This window comes from Meleagris gallopavo, chromosome 3, assembly GCF_000146605.3.
Source record: "Meleagris gallopavo isolate NT-WF06-2002-E0010 breed Aviagen turkey brand Nicholas breeding stock chromosome 3, Turkey_5.1, whole genome shotgun sequence".
NCBI lineage: Eukaryota > Metazoa > Chordata > Aves > Galliformes > Phasianidae > Meleagris > Meleagris gallopavo.
Window position 1 is genome coordinate 86,332,307 of NC_015013.2, and position 14,834 is coordinate 86,347,140.

The 14,834-nt window shown below is 41.8% G+C and overlaps 1 protein-coding gene across 3 annotated transcripts in view; it reads left to right on the plus strand.

Moving 5' to 3' along the window:
• Positions 1 to 642: 642 nt before the first annotated feature.
• Positions 643 to 14,834, plus strand: part of LOC109366901 (adhesion G protein-coupled receptor B1-like) — a 44,194-nt gene continuing 30,002 nt past the window's right edge. For 2 of the 3 annotated variants that reach the window (XM_031552929.1, XM_031552931.1), the window contains exons 1-4: positions 643 to 755; positions 1,905 to 2,000; positions 8,232 to 8,334; positions 12,403 to 12,553. In XM_031552929.1, coding sequence (XP_031408789.1) covers positions 655 to 755; positions 1,905 to 2,000; positions 8,232 to 8,334; positions 12,403 to 12,553 — 451 coding nt within the window. In that variant the 5' untranslated portion in view covers positions 643 to 654. The remainder of the gene's footprint in view (positions 756 to 1,904; positions 2,001 to 8,231; positions 8,335 to 12,402; positions 12,554 to 14,834) is intronic. The other variant, XM_031552930.1, reaches the window with a different exon arrangement.

Below are 14,834 nucleotides of genomic sequence, written 5' to 3' on the forward strand. Positions count from 1 at the left end.
ACAGCAAAGGAGAACCATTGCATGCCAGCATTTTCCGTAAGAATCCCTGCATATGAAGAAATGCCTTGTCAAGTAGCATAAGAGCAGTGAAGTGATGTATGGTATGACTAGATGCTGCTCCTTGGGGAGGATATACATCTTATTTTTCCTTTGCTTGCTTCAGCTCCTCCCTTGCCAGATGGATGTTTGTAGTCGGTGGAAGATTTTCACCTTCTTTTCATCCTCCAAGCTTCAGCAACAGCCATTCCCAGAAGAGCTCATTTGTAATCGTTCTAGTGTAGGCAGAGCTTTCTGCTGTTTCCTCATTAATTATCTTTGAAGTTCCACACTGGATGTGAAGGGTCTGATCTCCTCTTGCAAACCTGCAACTTTTACACATCTCACTATGAATATCAGATTTTTAAACCCAAACTTAACACTGGTGTGTGTGGGAGCAGAGTGAAGTCCAAAGAAAGACAGGGTCAACCTGAAGTAACTCATGGGCCTCTCTCCTCTTTATTTGTATGTGTAGTTTGATGTGAAGGTCAGTTGAGTTGATGTACAATCAGACAATTAGGAGAAAAGTCCTTGCCATGAAATCGAGCTGGTAGCGTTTGCTGAGCATCTCCATCGTCTTTTTTTTTTTTTAATGTGTTACTTTCTCTCTTTCAGAACATGGAAAAGGTGCTGGTCCCTTCTGTCACGTTAATTGTAGGCTGTGGAGTATCTTCGCTGACACTTTTGCTGTTGATTATCATTTATGTCTCTGTTTGGAGGTATGGCTTTCATTCTTTTCTCTTCTTACTGGGGAAAGTAACTGTCTCTTGATCTGCATGGATCCTGGAGGTTTTGCTGTCCCATTTTGGGTGTCTGTTGCCCGAGGAGGAACTACTTTGTAATGAGTGGGTCTTGTAAAAAGTCATCATGGTGGCTTAGTTGGCATTACTCTTTCCTTTTAGTGCCAGAGAAATTAGTACAGTGAAATTAGTACTATGACCTCATGTAGTCTCATTGTTCTGTTTTCAAAAGCTGTGTGTGCTGTTTTCTATGCCTTTATATAGCCCAGGAAACCTTGTTTGCAGAGAGGTGGACGTGCACTGCCTCCTGGCAGGCAAGTTGCTTCAAGGTATTCTGGGCTGGGTCTTTGATAACATCAAAACATCCTTGATCCATTATGAAAACATCTGGCCCGAAGTAGTAACAGTACTTTTCAGGAGCTTAAGGATGTTACATCTCGTGGGCTAAACAATTCTCTAATCCCTTAGCTCTGTTCTGCCTTTGGCTTCAGATGCATATGAGATTCCTTGGTACATCCCATTTCAAAGAGCTCCTGTACACCTATGTGGAGATCAGATACAACCTTAAATTGCCCCTTTGTGGAGGTTGGAGTGATTTTATAGGAGAGTTGTATTAAAGGTCCACATTGGCCCACATCCCTGTAAAATACATGTTGGTGGACTGCTGCAAGTCTGAAATGCAAGATGTGCATGGGATTCACAGCATTCCACAAGATCTGAGTTTACACTATGGAGACCCATGCCTTTCCTAAACTTGTGGCAGACATGCTGAGAGCTTCATGACTCTTGATAAACAAAAGAGGAAAATCAGAACCAGGTGAATGACCATGAAATTAAAAAGGAATGGCTACAAAGAATGTGCTATTCATGACCCTTTGTGAGAAGAGATCAGTGCAGGACTCTCACTTTGTCAAATGACTCTTCTTAGTAGGAAGGAAAAGGTAAATTCATTTTAGATTTGTGAATTGAGATAATGCTTTCTACCCTTTATTAGAGGAAAGAGACAAGAGAGTTAAAAATGAGCAAAAAGAAAATGCACCTTTTATTGATACTGTGACAGTGCATAGTGGCTAGTTAATTATGGTGAGTGCTCTGAGTTGAAGACTGATCATAATAACGTTTATCTAGAACTCAGGTTTTTCCGTGCCTGGGGTATCATTGGATCTGCTCAAGTCCTTGTCCTCTCCTGCTTTTCCTCAGGCTGGGCAGCACTGGGCAGCGCTGGTAGGTGACTTACTGGTGTCACTGGTGTCAGGATCAAGTGGAAAGTTAGGAGAGAGGAGTGAAGAGCAAGTGTTGGAGTCTCACCCTCTCTTTCCTATCAGAAATAAGTTCAGGATCTGAAACTTAAGTTCAGACATGAGGTTGAATCAGTTTGGAGCATGACGGAGTCATTTGGAGTAATGCAATATGTTTTCTTCCAGGAGCATGCCCCTCGATATTTACTGTCATTGAGGACAGTAAAGTTAATTGTCTGCCCTGTTTAAAATCTACCCTTTTTAATTTCTAATTGCAGCCTTTGTGTTACTATGCCTATGCCCAAAATGATCAAGTTTAGTATGAATGGGGGGACATGTCTATGGAAGGCTTGAATGGGCATTTCTGATTTAGCAAGGGATGGACATGCATTTCCAAGTGATCCTGAGACCAGATATATCTTGATTAAAGGGCTCTCTATCCTAAGTCTCTTTGTGTAAATATTTGTAAAGCATGATCAAGTGATCTCTAGAATTTCTCTTTGGTGCGCTGAGTTTGTTTCATTTCTTATCTGTAGATCATGTTTTCATGTTTTCTGAATTTCACAGCATTCCCGTGGCTGAGCCCTGAGCACTCTGTGTGTCCTTTTTATTTTAGGCATAGCTGCTGGACATGAATGTGCTTTTCTAATAATGGTCTCAGGAACATCATATTCAACATTATCTCCTGGCTTCCACTTCGTTTTGTCCCTGGATGTTATACAGTTTATCAGACAGCAGCTGGAGGAATGCTCACAAGGGGATCAGCAGTATTATTCCAGCTGTTGTTGCTAAAATACAGGAGCCATATCAAAGTAAATTATTTTCTGAGCCAGGGAGAATCTCCATGTGCCCTATCTTCTTGGTCTTCTGTAGAGCACACCCACCAGAGCTCAGCTGTTTTGGGGAGCTTTGGCTGTGAAATTTCTCATTCAGACCTCTGGACAAAGCCATCTGGAGCATGTACACATAGACTCAGCTTGAGTATGATCCTCTTCTGATGAATAGGCTCACTGAGGCTGACAATCTGGAAACCTTCCCAGAATTTTGCCCAACTAGGATTTGTTTATACATGGGAAGCAGAAAGATAGAAAGACAAAAAAAATAAAAAGGGGAAAGGAACATGGTGAAGAACAAGAGGCAGTGTAAAAAGGAGGTGATCCCAACTTTGGGCTGCATATCAAAGAGGAAATGGTTTTATTCCATTCAAAACCTCCAATAATGGTTGTTTCTTAGCGGCACCTACTCAGCCATCAGCATGACCAGCATGAGTTTCTTGATGCAAGTGATCGCTTCAGAGGCAGCCAACTTGGCACAGTCTCACTTCATGCTGGACATTGTTTCCATTTGATGGCTGTTGGTGGCCTGTTGGTGGACTCGCTCCAGTTCCCAGTAGACAGATGGCTGCAAAAACTCTGCTACAGATGGTTCATCTCTGGCCTTATTAGCAGCCTCAGCAGAGAGGTCAGTGACACATTGGGCCGTAGAAGTGGAGTGCCCTTGTTACCTCTGGTTATGGTTGTCCTAGGTCACAACTGGAAACCATGTGTGTGGGCCATGTTTTCCACCACCTGTATGGAAAACAGAGGTATTCAGAAAATAAATAATAAGAAAAAGACCTTCTCGCTTGAAAGCTGACTTGAAAAATGAAAAAATGGGGAGAAACAGAATTGCTCATGGTTCAGAACAGATTGAATGACTTAGAGCTGTACTTCTTTTCGCTTTGGTCTGTGCCACTCCTTGACAGGATGGTATTTCAGAAGCAGCCTAATGCGTTTTCCATCCCTGAACCCAACTGCAGCCTCCGGAATCAGACCTTTCCATAGCATGGAGATCAATGCTTGCTATCAAATAGCTCTTCCACCAGCCTGTCAGCATGTAGGGCACGGCAGCAGCTGAATGAATGCTGTATCGCTGAGAGATATCGGTGTAAGCTTTTTTCATTCCCTCTCCATAGAGGCTGAAGATTGATTTAGTGGTTGTCATCAAGCTCTCAAGTGGCTTTTAATGCTTGCTTTAAACCCAAGAGCTCTGCTTTATGCTGGGGAGGCTGAGGCACACTGTGGTCCTGGTGGAAGGCAGCGGGAATGAGTAAGATTGTGTGGAGAAGGATGTGTATGAGCACCACGAGAAAGCAAAGTTGGCTCAGTGTTTGCAGAGAAGAAGGGAGCGGAATGGATACAGAGAGACAAACTGCAGGGTTTTCCTACATTCTCCATCTGTCTTGGGCTTCCCCGCATACCAGAAGACCCAGGCCAGAGCAGAAGCTTCCTACATTTGCAGTGAGAGGTTTTCCAAGCTTTGGTGTCTATGTGCAGTGTGCTTTGATAAATAAGGCAGTCCATGTTGCAGCTAAGGGATAGTGAGAAAGCACTCCGCAGATCTCTCATCTGGCTAAGCATCAAGGCCTGCGTGTTTTCCATCTCTGCTATGAGTTCCTGTCTTCTTTTGCCAAATGTCCTGGATAGTAATGCTAATTTCTTTCCGTGGAATATCCCTGAGCTGGAGGTGATGCAGGAAAAAAAAAGCAACGGTCACAGCTTGTAAATGTTCAGTAGTGAGGTCAGGCTGACAAAGAGGAGTATGGAAGCATTAGGAAACCTGGTTCTCAACTCTATTTGAAACTGATAAAAGACATGAAAGGCATGAGGAAGGGTTTCTGTTGGTACGACAGCACTAAAGGATGATCCAAGGAAATGCTGAATTGGAAATGTGTTCTGATGGAGAAGGACATGGAGAAAATCAGGGTAATTAATCACTGCCTTCTTCATCTTGGTCTGCTGCCAACATTTGCTTCTATGAACCCAGGTCCCAAAATCTTGGAGCAGAAACTGAGGAAAAAAGTCACTATGCATCACCAAGTAGGAGAAAACCGAGAACTATGTAAAATGGATATTTTCATGCCCATGGCTCCAAATGGGATGATTAGAGTGTGTTGAGATGGAGCTTGCTGTACAGTGGTGCCAGTGTCTATCATTTGGATAGGTTCAAGGTGGTCTGAAGAAGTGTTATACTCATCTTTAAAAAGGGCAAGGAGTTGGATCTGCAGAACTACTTGCTGTTCAGTCTGTTCACAGACTCTGGAAAGATTAAAGAGCGAATAGTTAAAAAGACTTTCTCCAAGCAAAATGATGGACAAGAGAGTGATTGGGAATAGACAGCACATATTTTTCAGGGACAGATTGTACCTGACTGACCTGCTTTACTTCTGTGATGGGATGACTGGTAGCTTGGATAGTGAAGAGAAGTGGGCATTGTTTATTTTGTCATTACCGAGGCCTTTGACACAGGTATCTTAGTAAATAAACTAGTGAATTTTGGATTGGATTAATCTGCTAAAGCAGATTAAAAACTGGCTGAAGTTCATGCAGGCTCTGGGTAATGGCTAAAGATTTGAAGCATAACCAGCAGCTGGTTACTAGCAGTATCTTTCAGTGATTGGTACCAGGACCAATATCATTTAATATCTTCATTAACAGCCTGGATGATGGGGAAAAAGGCACTCTTGGCAAGTTCTTGGATGACTATACTAACATGGAAAGAGTGATTCATATGCTGCAGAGCAGCAATGACAAGCTTCAACAAATTGGAGATATAAGCTGGAGAAATCTTACACCAAAGACAAATGAGCACTTCTGCACCTGCAACTGAACAGCTACATGCAGCAGGAAAGCTGGAAGCTGGCTGGCTTGGTAATATCTCCAAAGAAGCCTCAGGGGATCCAGTTGGTGACAATTTATACATAACTCAGCAATGCAACTGTTCAACAATGCAGGACTGCATTAATAGTAATATAACCAACAGGTTAAGTGAAATTGTTATTCCCCTCTGCTTGACTCTCTCTAAGGCCAGATCGGAATAGCATTTCCATAATACCCCACAATACAGGAGAGAGATCAACAAACTTAACAGAGTCCAGTTTAAGGAGCAAGAGAATAATGCTCAAGAAGAGGCATAGGGAACAAGGAAAGCTTGGCTAGATTGAAGAGAAGAAGTCTGTTAAGGAGGAGTCATGGAGAAAGTGGAGTCATAAAACTCACAGATGGATACAGTGAAGAATTTAGAGGCAAAGACCACCAATTCCATCATGAAAAATTCCAACTGGTTGAAGAAAAAATGACTCTTCACCATGAGTGGTTAAAAACTGAAACAAATCATGCAGAAGAGGTTATGGCACTTCCCACTCTTAAACGTTTTTGAAGTTTGATTGGACAAGGCCCTGAAAAACATGACAGGACTTGGAAATCAGCTCTGCTTTGAGCAGAGGATTGAATTGGCAAGTCCAGAGAGCTTTTTTTCCAAGCTAAATTATTCTGATATTCTGATTCTACAAGGTGCCAACTCACACTTCATTTTTTTGAAGGTTCAGGGATCTGGGGAACAGGAGCTTCTGGTAGATAACAGCAAGCATGGAAAAAGAAAAGACTTTTCAGGGGGGAAAAAATGTGAAAACAGCTGTTTATTGACCCCTTACTTTGACATGCAGACTACATTTACACTCAACTCATTTTTTACTTTTTCTTTTTTTACGAGAGGAAATTTCCTAAATGAGCATTAATACCATTTTCCTACACAGACTTAGCACATCCCATTCTTACCAGCACATTGTCCAAATCTCTCTTTCTATCCCCTAGAAGCTGCTGACTATAGATTTGATACATATTTTACTTCACATGATCAAAGCATCGGAAGATTGATGACTTGATACCCTACAAATGGAGTAAGATTCAGATGACCCTTATTATTGTATTTGAAACAAGTAAAACAGTAAAATCTGGGATCAAACTGGCCAAGGAATAACTCCAGACTTGTTTTATTTCCAGCAAATCCAGTTTCTAGCTGAGCTGGAAACCTAAATTTTGAAGTGTGTTATGGGGTTAGAGTGTGTTTCATGAAAGAACTACTTATAAACCAGTTTACTAGCAAAGCTGATGTAAAGTGAGTCTGCTTTTCATCAGTGACTGTTTTTTTGTATCCAGAAAAGCATATTCTCAACATTCGTATTTATCTAGAGGGAGAACTAGCAGGGAAGTTAAGATCCAAGTTTCACAGCCTCCAATAGATCTAAAGCACAGATTCTTTCTTGGCTCAATACAGATATGCAGTAAATTCATCTTGTCCTACCAGTCAGAAATGCAGACTCTTCAGCCAGAGTGTGACTGACACACTCTTGCTAAAATTAATTAATGAAATTAAATTCTTTGTATAAATAGTTGATGTACTGAAATATACAAAATAATCCTGCATTACCCTCCAAGGATGAGCTGTCTGGTTAATAGATCTGTTTCTAATTTTTATAGACATCAGTTTCTACTCTTTACTCATCTGGTATTCAGGCAGGGCACTTGCTGCATCACTGAGATTACTCATATGTGTGAGGGTTGGTATGGTCAGGTCCTGAGTCAATCCTTGAAGACTTGCACTTTTGCAATTCCCTTTTAATTTTATTAGGTGCATAAAAGCACTTTCAAAGAAATTTTCCTCTGTAGCCAGTCGTTTGAATTAATTGTGCACATACTTCAGCAGCAAGTTGGTGCTGTACAGCACGTTACAAATGAGAAATGACAAGTGGCTTGCTCCTGCAAGGTGCTGAAGGCAACAATTTCCTAACTTGGATTCCTGATGTCCCGGACCCACGGTTACAGCTACATATTTGGCCTAGTTTTGAGAAGTGTTAAACCTCTCCATCTGGAAAAACAAACAAACAAACAACAACAACAAAAACACAATTTCTTTTCACTTCTGGATGTGTTGTTAGGTCAAACAAAGGGGAATGCTGAACCACAAGCACTTTGTTGTGAAGATGCATGCGTTCGTAACCTGCTTTCATCGCCAGCATGCTTGTGGCTCTTCTTATTTGGGAATTTTTCCATGTGTTGCGTGTATGTTTTCTTCTAAGCTCCTTTCCAACTCCTCTACCAAGTGAGCAGAGCTGAAGGGGACCTACAGCACTCAATACTATTTTAGAAAAGGTTCAGAGTAGGGAGCAAGCTAGCCCTTGATTTGTTGGCTCATGCTCATAACTCCAACATTGATGGGGAGGATTGAGAGGTCTGTGCACCACGCCCAAGCTCTCCTCCTTTTCCCCCTTGTACTTGTCTGTTTAACACACGAGATCTGAAGAAAGTGGGCCGTCTCTTACCATGAGATTGTGTAGAGCCCAGTGGCTTCATGCAAGGTGTAACAGGGTGGATTTCCTTCCCCTCTTCTCTTTCTGCAGGTATATCCGCTCAGAGCGCTCGGTCATTCTTATCAACTTCTGCCTGTCCATCATCTCCTCCAATGCTCTCATCCTGATCGGACAGACCCAGACCCGGAATAAGGTAGGAGATATGTTGGACCTTGTTTTTTAGTTTGCTTAGCTCCTGATTTAGCATTGAAACAATCCGCTCAGGCAGCGCTTCCTCTTTTTTCTTCCATCTGTTAATTAGCGACGTGTCAAAGACATGACTAAATGGCAGATTTCAATTTTCTCTCTCACTCGCTCTTTGATAATTTGTCAGCATCCTCAGGGCTTTGATTAAAACCAATGTGATATTTTTGAATATCTGCCTAGAGTAGCTGGCACATGGCATGGTGAAAAAACATGGTTATTTGCGAGGTTTTAACCATTTTATTTTCCAAAAATTACAAAGGAAGACAGATTGAGAAAGAGCTAAAAAAGCGATAACACTCAGTATCTCAGCATTACATTTATTTCTACAGCAACGTTTATGCTCCAAGCCTAAAGCACTTGGCAGATGTTAAGGAAAGCAGCCACCAAGAACACCTTTCTTGGAGTGGGAAGCATCACTGTGCACATCATGTACATTGCAGAGCTGAGACCACAAGAGACTTGGAAGTCACAGTGCCATTCGAGCAGTGAAGATGAGAACTGAGCATAAATTTTTAAGCCATGGGCATAGATTGCAGGGTACTAGCATGGCTTTCCACATTAGAGATGCAGATGGAGAGGTGTTATGTTGCTTGTATGACTTTTCTCCAGCTAAATTACTTTCTCTGTTGGCAGCTAGCATAACAAATCACTGCTCATGTTTAATATTTTCCTATTGTACATCTTCCTCTCTCTTCAAGTACTCCAGCCATATTAACTCCTCTAAGCAGAAAACTGAGGCCAAAAGTGTCTTCCAGTTCCTCCTGCTGCTAAAGTCACGATCAGAAATCAAAATTTAGCTTTTAATTAACAGTAACCAGCCAATTTATTCGAGTCTGGACTTTGACATCCAGAGCATGCTGTCACTTTTGGAAGCATTTCTGCAGAGAAGCCTCGGGCTTTAATGAATCACAGAGACTCATTGCTATGCGAGGCCTTTTAGGTCAGAGCTGGGTTATGTTTTAAAGAAAGATTTACAGCTACTTGAGTCATACCTGTGGAGAAAAGTTTGGGGAGATGCAGACATGTGGCCCTGTTGCTCTTAAACCAGCACCATTCAGAAGCTTTGCAAAGCAGAGCTGTCTTCCATGGTCAGCATGGTTTGCCTGGAGCAAGAATTGGGAAGAGGGTGATTGGTTCTGTACTGCTATTCCATGGGTGCACTGCAACCCCCAGTGTGTGCTAGGAGCAATTCTTCATAGAAAGAGGACTGAGAAATGCTCATCATGTCTGACCATGAGCGGACCTCCTATCTGGTTATCCTTCTTCACTCCAGGATAGGAGGTGGATATTGTTAACCCTCTCCCATCCCCTTAACAACAGTTGGGAGCCCAGATTCCTTCTCACACTTTTTCTCATGGTTGCTTTAGATGTTCAGTGTCAGAGCTGTTAGTGGGGATTCAAAGCTCCCGGCTGTAATTGCGTGAGGCACATCAGCTCTTTGGACATACATATGCATGAAACACCATAAATAGAAAGGTTATTCTTAGGATTCCACTCAGCCATCTAGTAAACAGTCTCTATCACAGAGCAGAGAAAGAAAACTGAAGAAAGAAGAGATGAAAGACTGTAAATTTGGAATGTATTCAAATTCAATCATTGATAGTGGAGCTTCCTAAAATATTAGTGATTGAATTATAATTGCAGTTACACTAGGAGAATTTCTACAGTACAGGTTTCCTGGGAAATGCCAAATACTCCTGTCATTTTTGTCTGCATAATCTCAAAGGCAAGACTCCACACCTGGATTTGCTATACTTTGTAAAGATGAAAGGCCCAGGAAAAGGCTAAAAATTTACAGTCAGCAATAATGTGATACAAAAGAAATGAATTCAGAGTATCTCAAAGATGGGGCTATGTCCTGGATGGAAGCAAATTTCTCCTCTTTTAGAAAGACAAGGACTAATGGCCTTTACAACCATGTCTCCTTGGGGAAATTGGGAAAACAAGGGGGAAAATTCTCTTATTCCCAAATCTGAGTAAAATAATCTGCTTGTTTTTAACGGATTTTAAATGAGAGCCATTCACTGCCATAAAAGTGCATTGTTTTTGTTGTGCTCCTCTCTCTTCTTCTCCCCTTTCCCTCAGAACTACCTAGTTGAGTGAGTATTTCTGAAAAATAAGTGTCCCAGGTGGAAAAATGGAAAGCACACATCTTTTCTCCCCTTTACAAACTTCTGGCAAAGAAGGCAGAAAAACTCACAGATGCAGAACAAAATCAGCTCAGATAAACTGATGCTGTCATTTTTGGCAGTAGTTAGAAAAAAACCAACAGTTCTAAAATATAAATTTCTTAAAATACATTCCTGGAAGTAACTTGTGTTTGTAACTGTTTTACATAGACCTGTGAGCTGATGCATAGCAACCACCTTTGGAAGATTCTTTTGAAAACACGAAAATTACTTCAAATTATCACATTGAGCTAGGCTATTTGTACTGAACTGTCATGTACTTGCAGGCAGAATACCAAAGGTTTCTGTGTCAAATACAAATACGGAATGAAAAGGCAGTTCCTGTCTCAAAGAACGCAACGTCTAACTTTTATTCCCAACTTCTGATAACGTCTGTCAGTGCCAGTGTATGAATTGAGGGCAATTCAAAAAAATCATGATAAAAGATGCACGGTGCATGAGAGCTCTCTGCTGAAAGATGCTGGTGGATGAAAAAAGAGGAAGGTTCAGTGACCGTAAACCCAAAGTCCATGTTTCCTGATATAACTCAAAGCGGAGAAATTCTTCGCTATTCACTCCCACCCCCATCTGTCCTCAATGCCTTAAGCCAATTTTTTTTTTCACCCAGAGTCACTTTTAAAGTCTATTTGCTCTCCCTTGTCTTTGGGAGTTTCTCTCCATCATTTTGTTTCATGTTCATTCACAGTTTCTTCTTCTCCAATGGTGCAAATTAAGCATAGCCCTGGCAGAGTTAACAGAGCGGCACCAATTTGCACCATTGAATGATTTGGGTTTGCTGAGTTAAAAACAAAGATGAGCTTGTCAGCTTTCCAGCCCATCTCCCCGCCGCTACAGGATTGTTCTCCATAATGCATTTGCTAGTACTTTCCCTAGTTTAATTTTAAATGGCTTGAGCTCTCTCTGTGTCCCTTGAGAGATTTCCTTGCCAAGTTGTAGAGCTCACCATTATGAAATTTATTCTGCCATTTCATTAATTTTTCCTTTTTTTTTCCCCCCCTTTTTGCTAATAGCTACATGCTCTTGGACAAATCATGCTTTCAGTCCTTACCAAGCTACCACCAGCCATGTTTTTACCCCAGCTCTAACAGCTTAACTATGTTTCTTTGCAAAGAGCCATCTTTCCCAGTCTGAATTGCCTTTCTCTGATTTCATTACTGCAAAGCATCAACGGTGCGGTGCTTTGCAATCCTTTTGAGCACAGCTTAATATCTGCTCCATCCTCTCCGAAAGCATCAGGGATTTGATTTGATCAGTGGAAAATAAATGTATATTGCTGAAGCCAAACAGCACAAGGACAAGGCATGGATTCAAACTTCAGCATGGAGATGTGTCAGGGAATGTCATGTGGGAGATTAGGAAAAGGTTCTTCACCAAAGGATGATGGACATGGAAGGCTCAACAGGGCAGTGGACATCGCACCAAGCTGCCAGAATTCAAGGAGCATTTGGATACTGCTCTCAGACATAGGGTTTGAATTTTGGGTGGTCTTGTGTAGGGCCAGGAGTTGGACTCAGTGGTCCCTGTGGGTCCCTTCCAACTCAGGATATTCTATCGTTGTATGAAAATATTTAACCACAGGCTTGAAGCTCTCATTTAAGAGCAGTCAGTTTCTGTGCAATGCTTAAATTTGAAACAAACACTTCAATCCTATGCTAGGTCAAAGCTCAAGGGGGAGGCTGACTCTTCCTGAGATGTCTTTTCCTTTGCTGATCCCTGTGACCTTCCTTTCCTTTCAGAGCCCGATTTGGAAGCAGCTCCCTCCGCCTGCCTCTCTCCTCTCTTCTCTTTCTCCCCTCTCATATGTGCTCCTTTCCTCCTCTCTCCAGGTGATATGCACGCTGGTGGCGGCTTTCTTGCACTTCTTCTTCCTCTCCTCTTTCTGCTGGGTGCTGACTGAGGCCTGGCAGTCCTACATGGCCGTGACGGGTCGGTTACGGAACCGCATCATCCGCAAGCGCTTCTTGTGTCTCGGATGGGGTGAGGATTGTGGGTCTGCATAGAAGCTCCATTGGGTCAGGGGAGAAAAAAAAAGAAACAACAACATTGTTCCATCCTAGCGTGAAGATCTATTCCGGATTTATGCTGTGCAAAAAGCTTAGTTTGACACCCTTAGGTGTGTCAAAAAAGGCTCCGATGGTTGAAAATGAGCAAAAGCCAAAAGCTGCTATCTCCACCCAAGAGCAATATGAAGGAGATGAGCTGGGAAGGGGCTGTGTGTTCCAAGGGCACAGTGGGGCTGGGGGATTTCTGCTGGTTCTGGCTTTCTTCCCTGCTTCTCTTTTATTTTTCTCTCACTGTCTCCTTCCATGTGCGACCCGGGGAGAAGCAAGCTCTGAAATGCTGTCTCCATGGCAGCAGGGCCTTTCATAGACAAATAAACTATGAGACCAGTGCAGATGCTTGTAACTAATTTTCCTCCCTCTGCCTCTTCCGTATGTTTAATTTATTAGCTTTAAATGATGCATTCTGTAGTTGAAAACAAACGCAAACCCGTAACCTGGGCTCTCAAAGCGACATGAAGCTTTTGTTTGAAAGGAGCAACTGAACAAAAAGTTGCTCAAAAGCAAGCAGAGGAAAAAAGAGAGAATCAGAGAGCACTGTGCTTCTAAGCTGTATTAGTGGCTCATTTCACTACTGAAGTCGAGCATTTTGCCCCGAGGCAAGATATTTCCGACGGTTATGAAGGGCCCTGATGTGATTTATTCTTGCACATCAAGAGCCATCCTCCTTCCAGCACCTGCATCTCTTTAAGTTTTGCTTGGGAAACAAAACAAATGGTGGGACTGAAATACAGTGCTTGTACATAGCAAGCCTGTAACCACACACATGCAAAACGCAGGCTCAGTGTGCTTTTTTGTCCTTGTGCATATGTTCCAATATAAACACTGTATGTATGACTTGAGGAACATCAGGGATATCAAATGCAAAAGACTGACAGCTTCTCTAGGTAATAAAGGTAATAAAAAGGGATGTTTTCTTCAATCTGATTTATAAATGCTAGGACAGATGAGAGTGTTAGCCGAGGGAATTTTGGATGAGCGATATTCATAATTGTAATTTGCACAGATTTAAGGGGAAAAAAGCCTGCATGTGTAGGAGCATAATTTGCATTGTTAGTAAAATGTAGCTATTCCTGGGCTAGGATGTGCTGGCTGATAAATGGTGCATAATAACCGTTTGGAATAGGTTAGGACACAAAGTGAAGAACACTCTCACCTATTAAAGCAGCAAGGGAATTTCTGGTATTTAGCATCCTGCTAGACTTCAGCTGTAGTGCTGGGATTAATGGCATCTCTAAGAGGGCAGAGGACGTAAATAAGTTTTCAAGAGCATTATTTGAAATAATTATCACAGTCAATGAGTTGATGGTTGGGCTAGATCTCAGTGGTCTTTTTGAACCTTAGTGATTCTGTGATTCTGTGAATTCACTTTGTAATGGGCTGATCCTCCCCCTCTCCCCTCTTTGCTTATTAACATTTTTTCAAGCTCTTGTGGGAGAACTTTGCCAAGTTCTCAGCTGTAGCTCATTGAAGCTGCAGTGGTTTTCATCAGCAGTGAGGTTTACTCCCAGTTTCCTGTTCTCCTCTTGTGTGTGCGATTTTGCCTTTTCAGAAAAGAGGTTTTTTTTTCGCAATTAGAAAAATATAAAGTTATTTAGACGTGCAAACTGTTCCCTAGAAACAGTTCAATTGCACATTTAGTTCCAGTGAAAAAAAACAAAATTTGGTTATCTACTTACAACCATGCCATTGTTTCAATTGGATTTTTTATGTTGCCCTGGCTGAGGCTCTGACAGGGTCTTCAGTTGTTTCTAACAGTTATGGCTTTTGGTAGTCATTATTATCAAATGAACTTTTTTTAATGGGACATGGTGATTTCGTTACATGATTCTCCTGCTGGCCTGACAGAAAAAAAATCTTCAAATCAGGTTTCCTATGCTTTTTTTTTTTTTTAATTTTTGAATTGACTGTAGCACTCACTTTCTTCACAAACCCCTCTAAATTTGGCCACTGACTATGCAGCATGAGTGACTGCACAGACGTCTGATACACAGCACACAAAGCGTATGGCACAAACCGGTTAGAAACAGCTTTCTTTCAAATAGTCAAGAATAGATTAAAAGTTTATTGGAAATATTTGGATGTATCTATTTTTAATCTGATCACATCCCAAGGCAAAGGATACAGCAGTCCTCACTGCTCTGCTCGTTGGCTTAACTACCATCGTGTAGCTCCCCTCTCCGATAAATGCAGCTTGT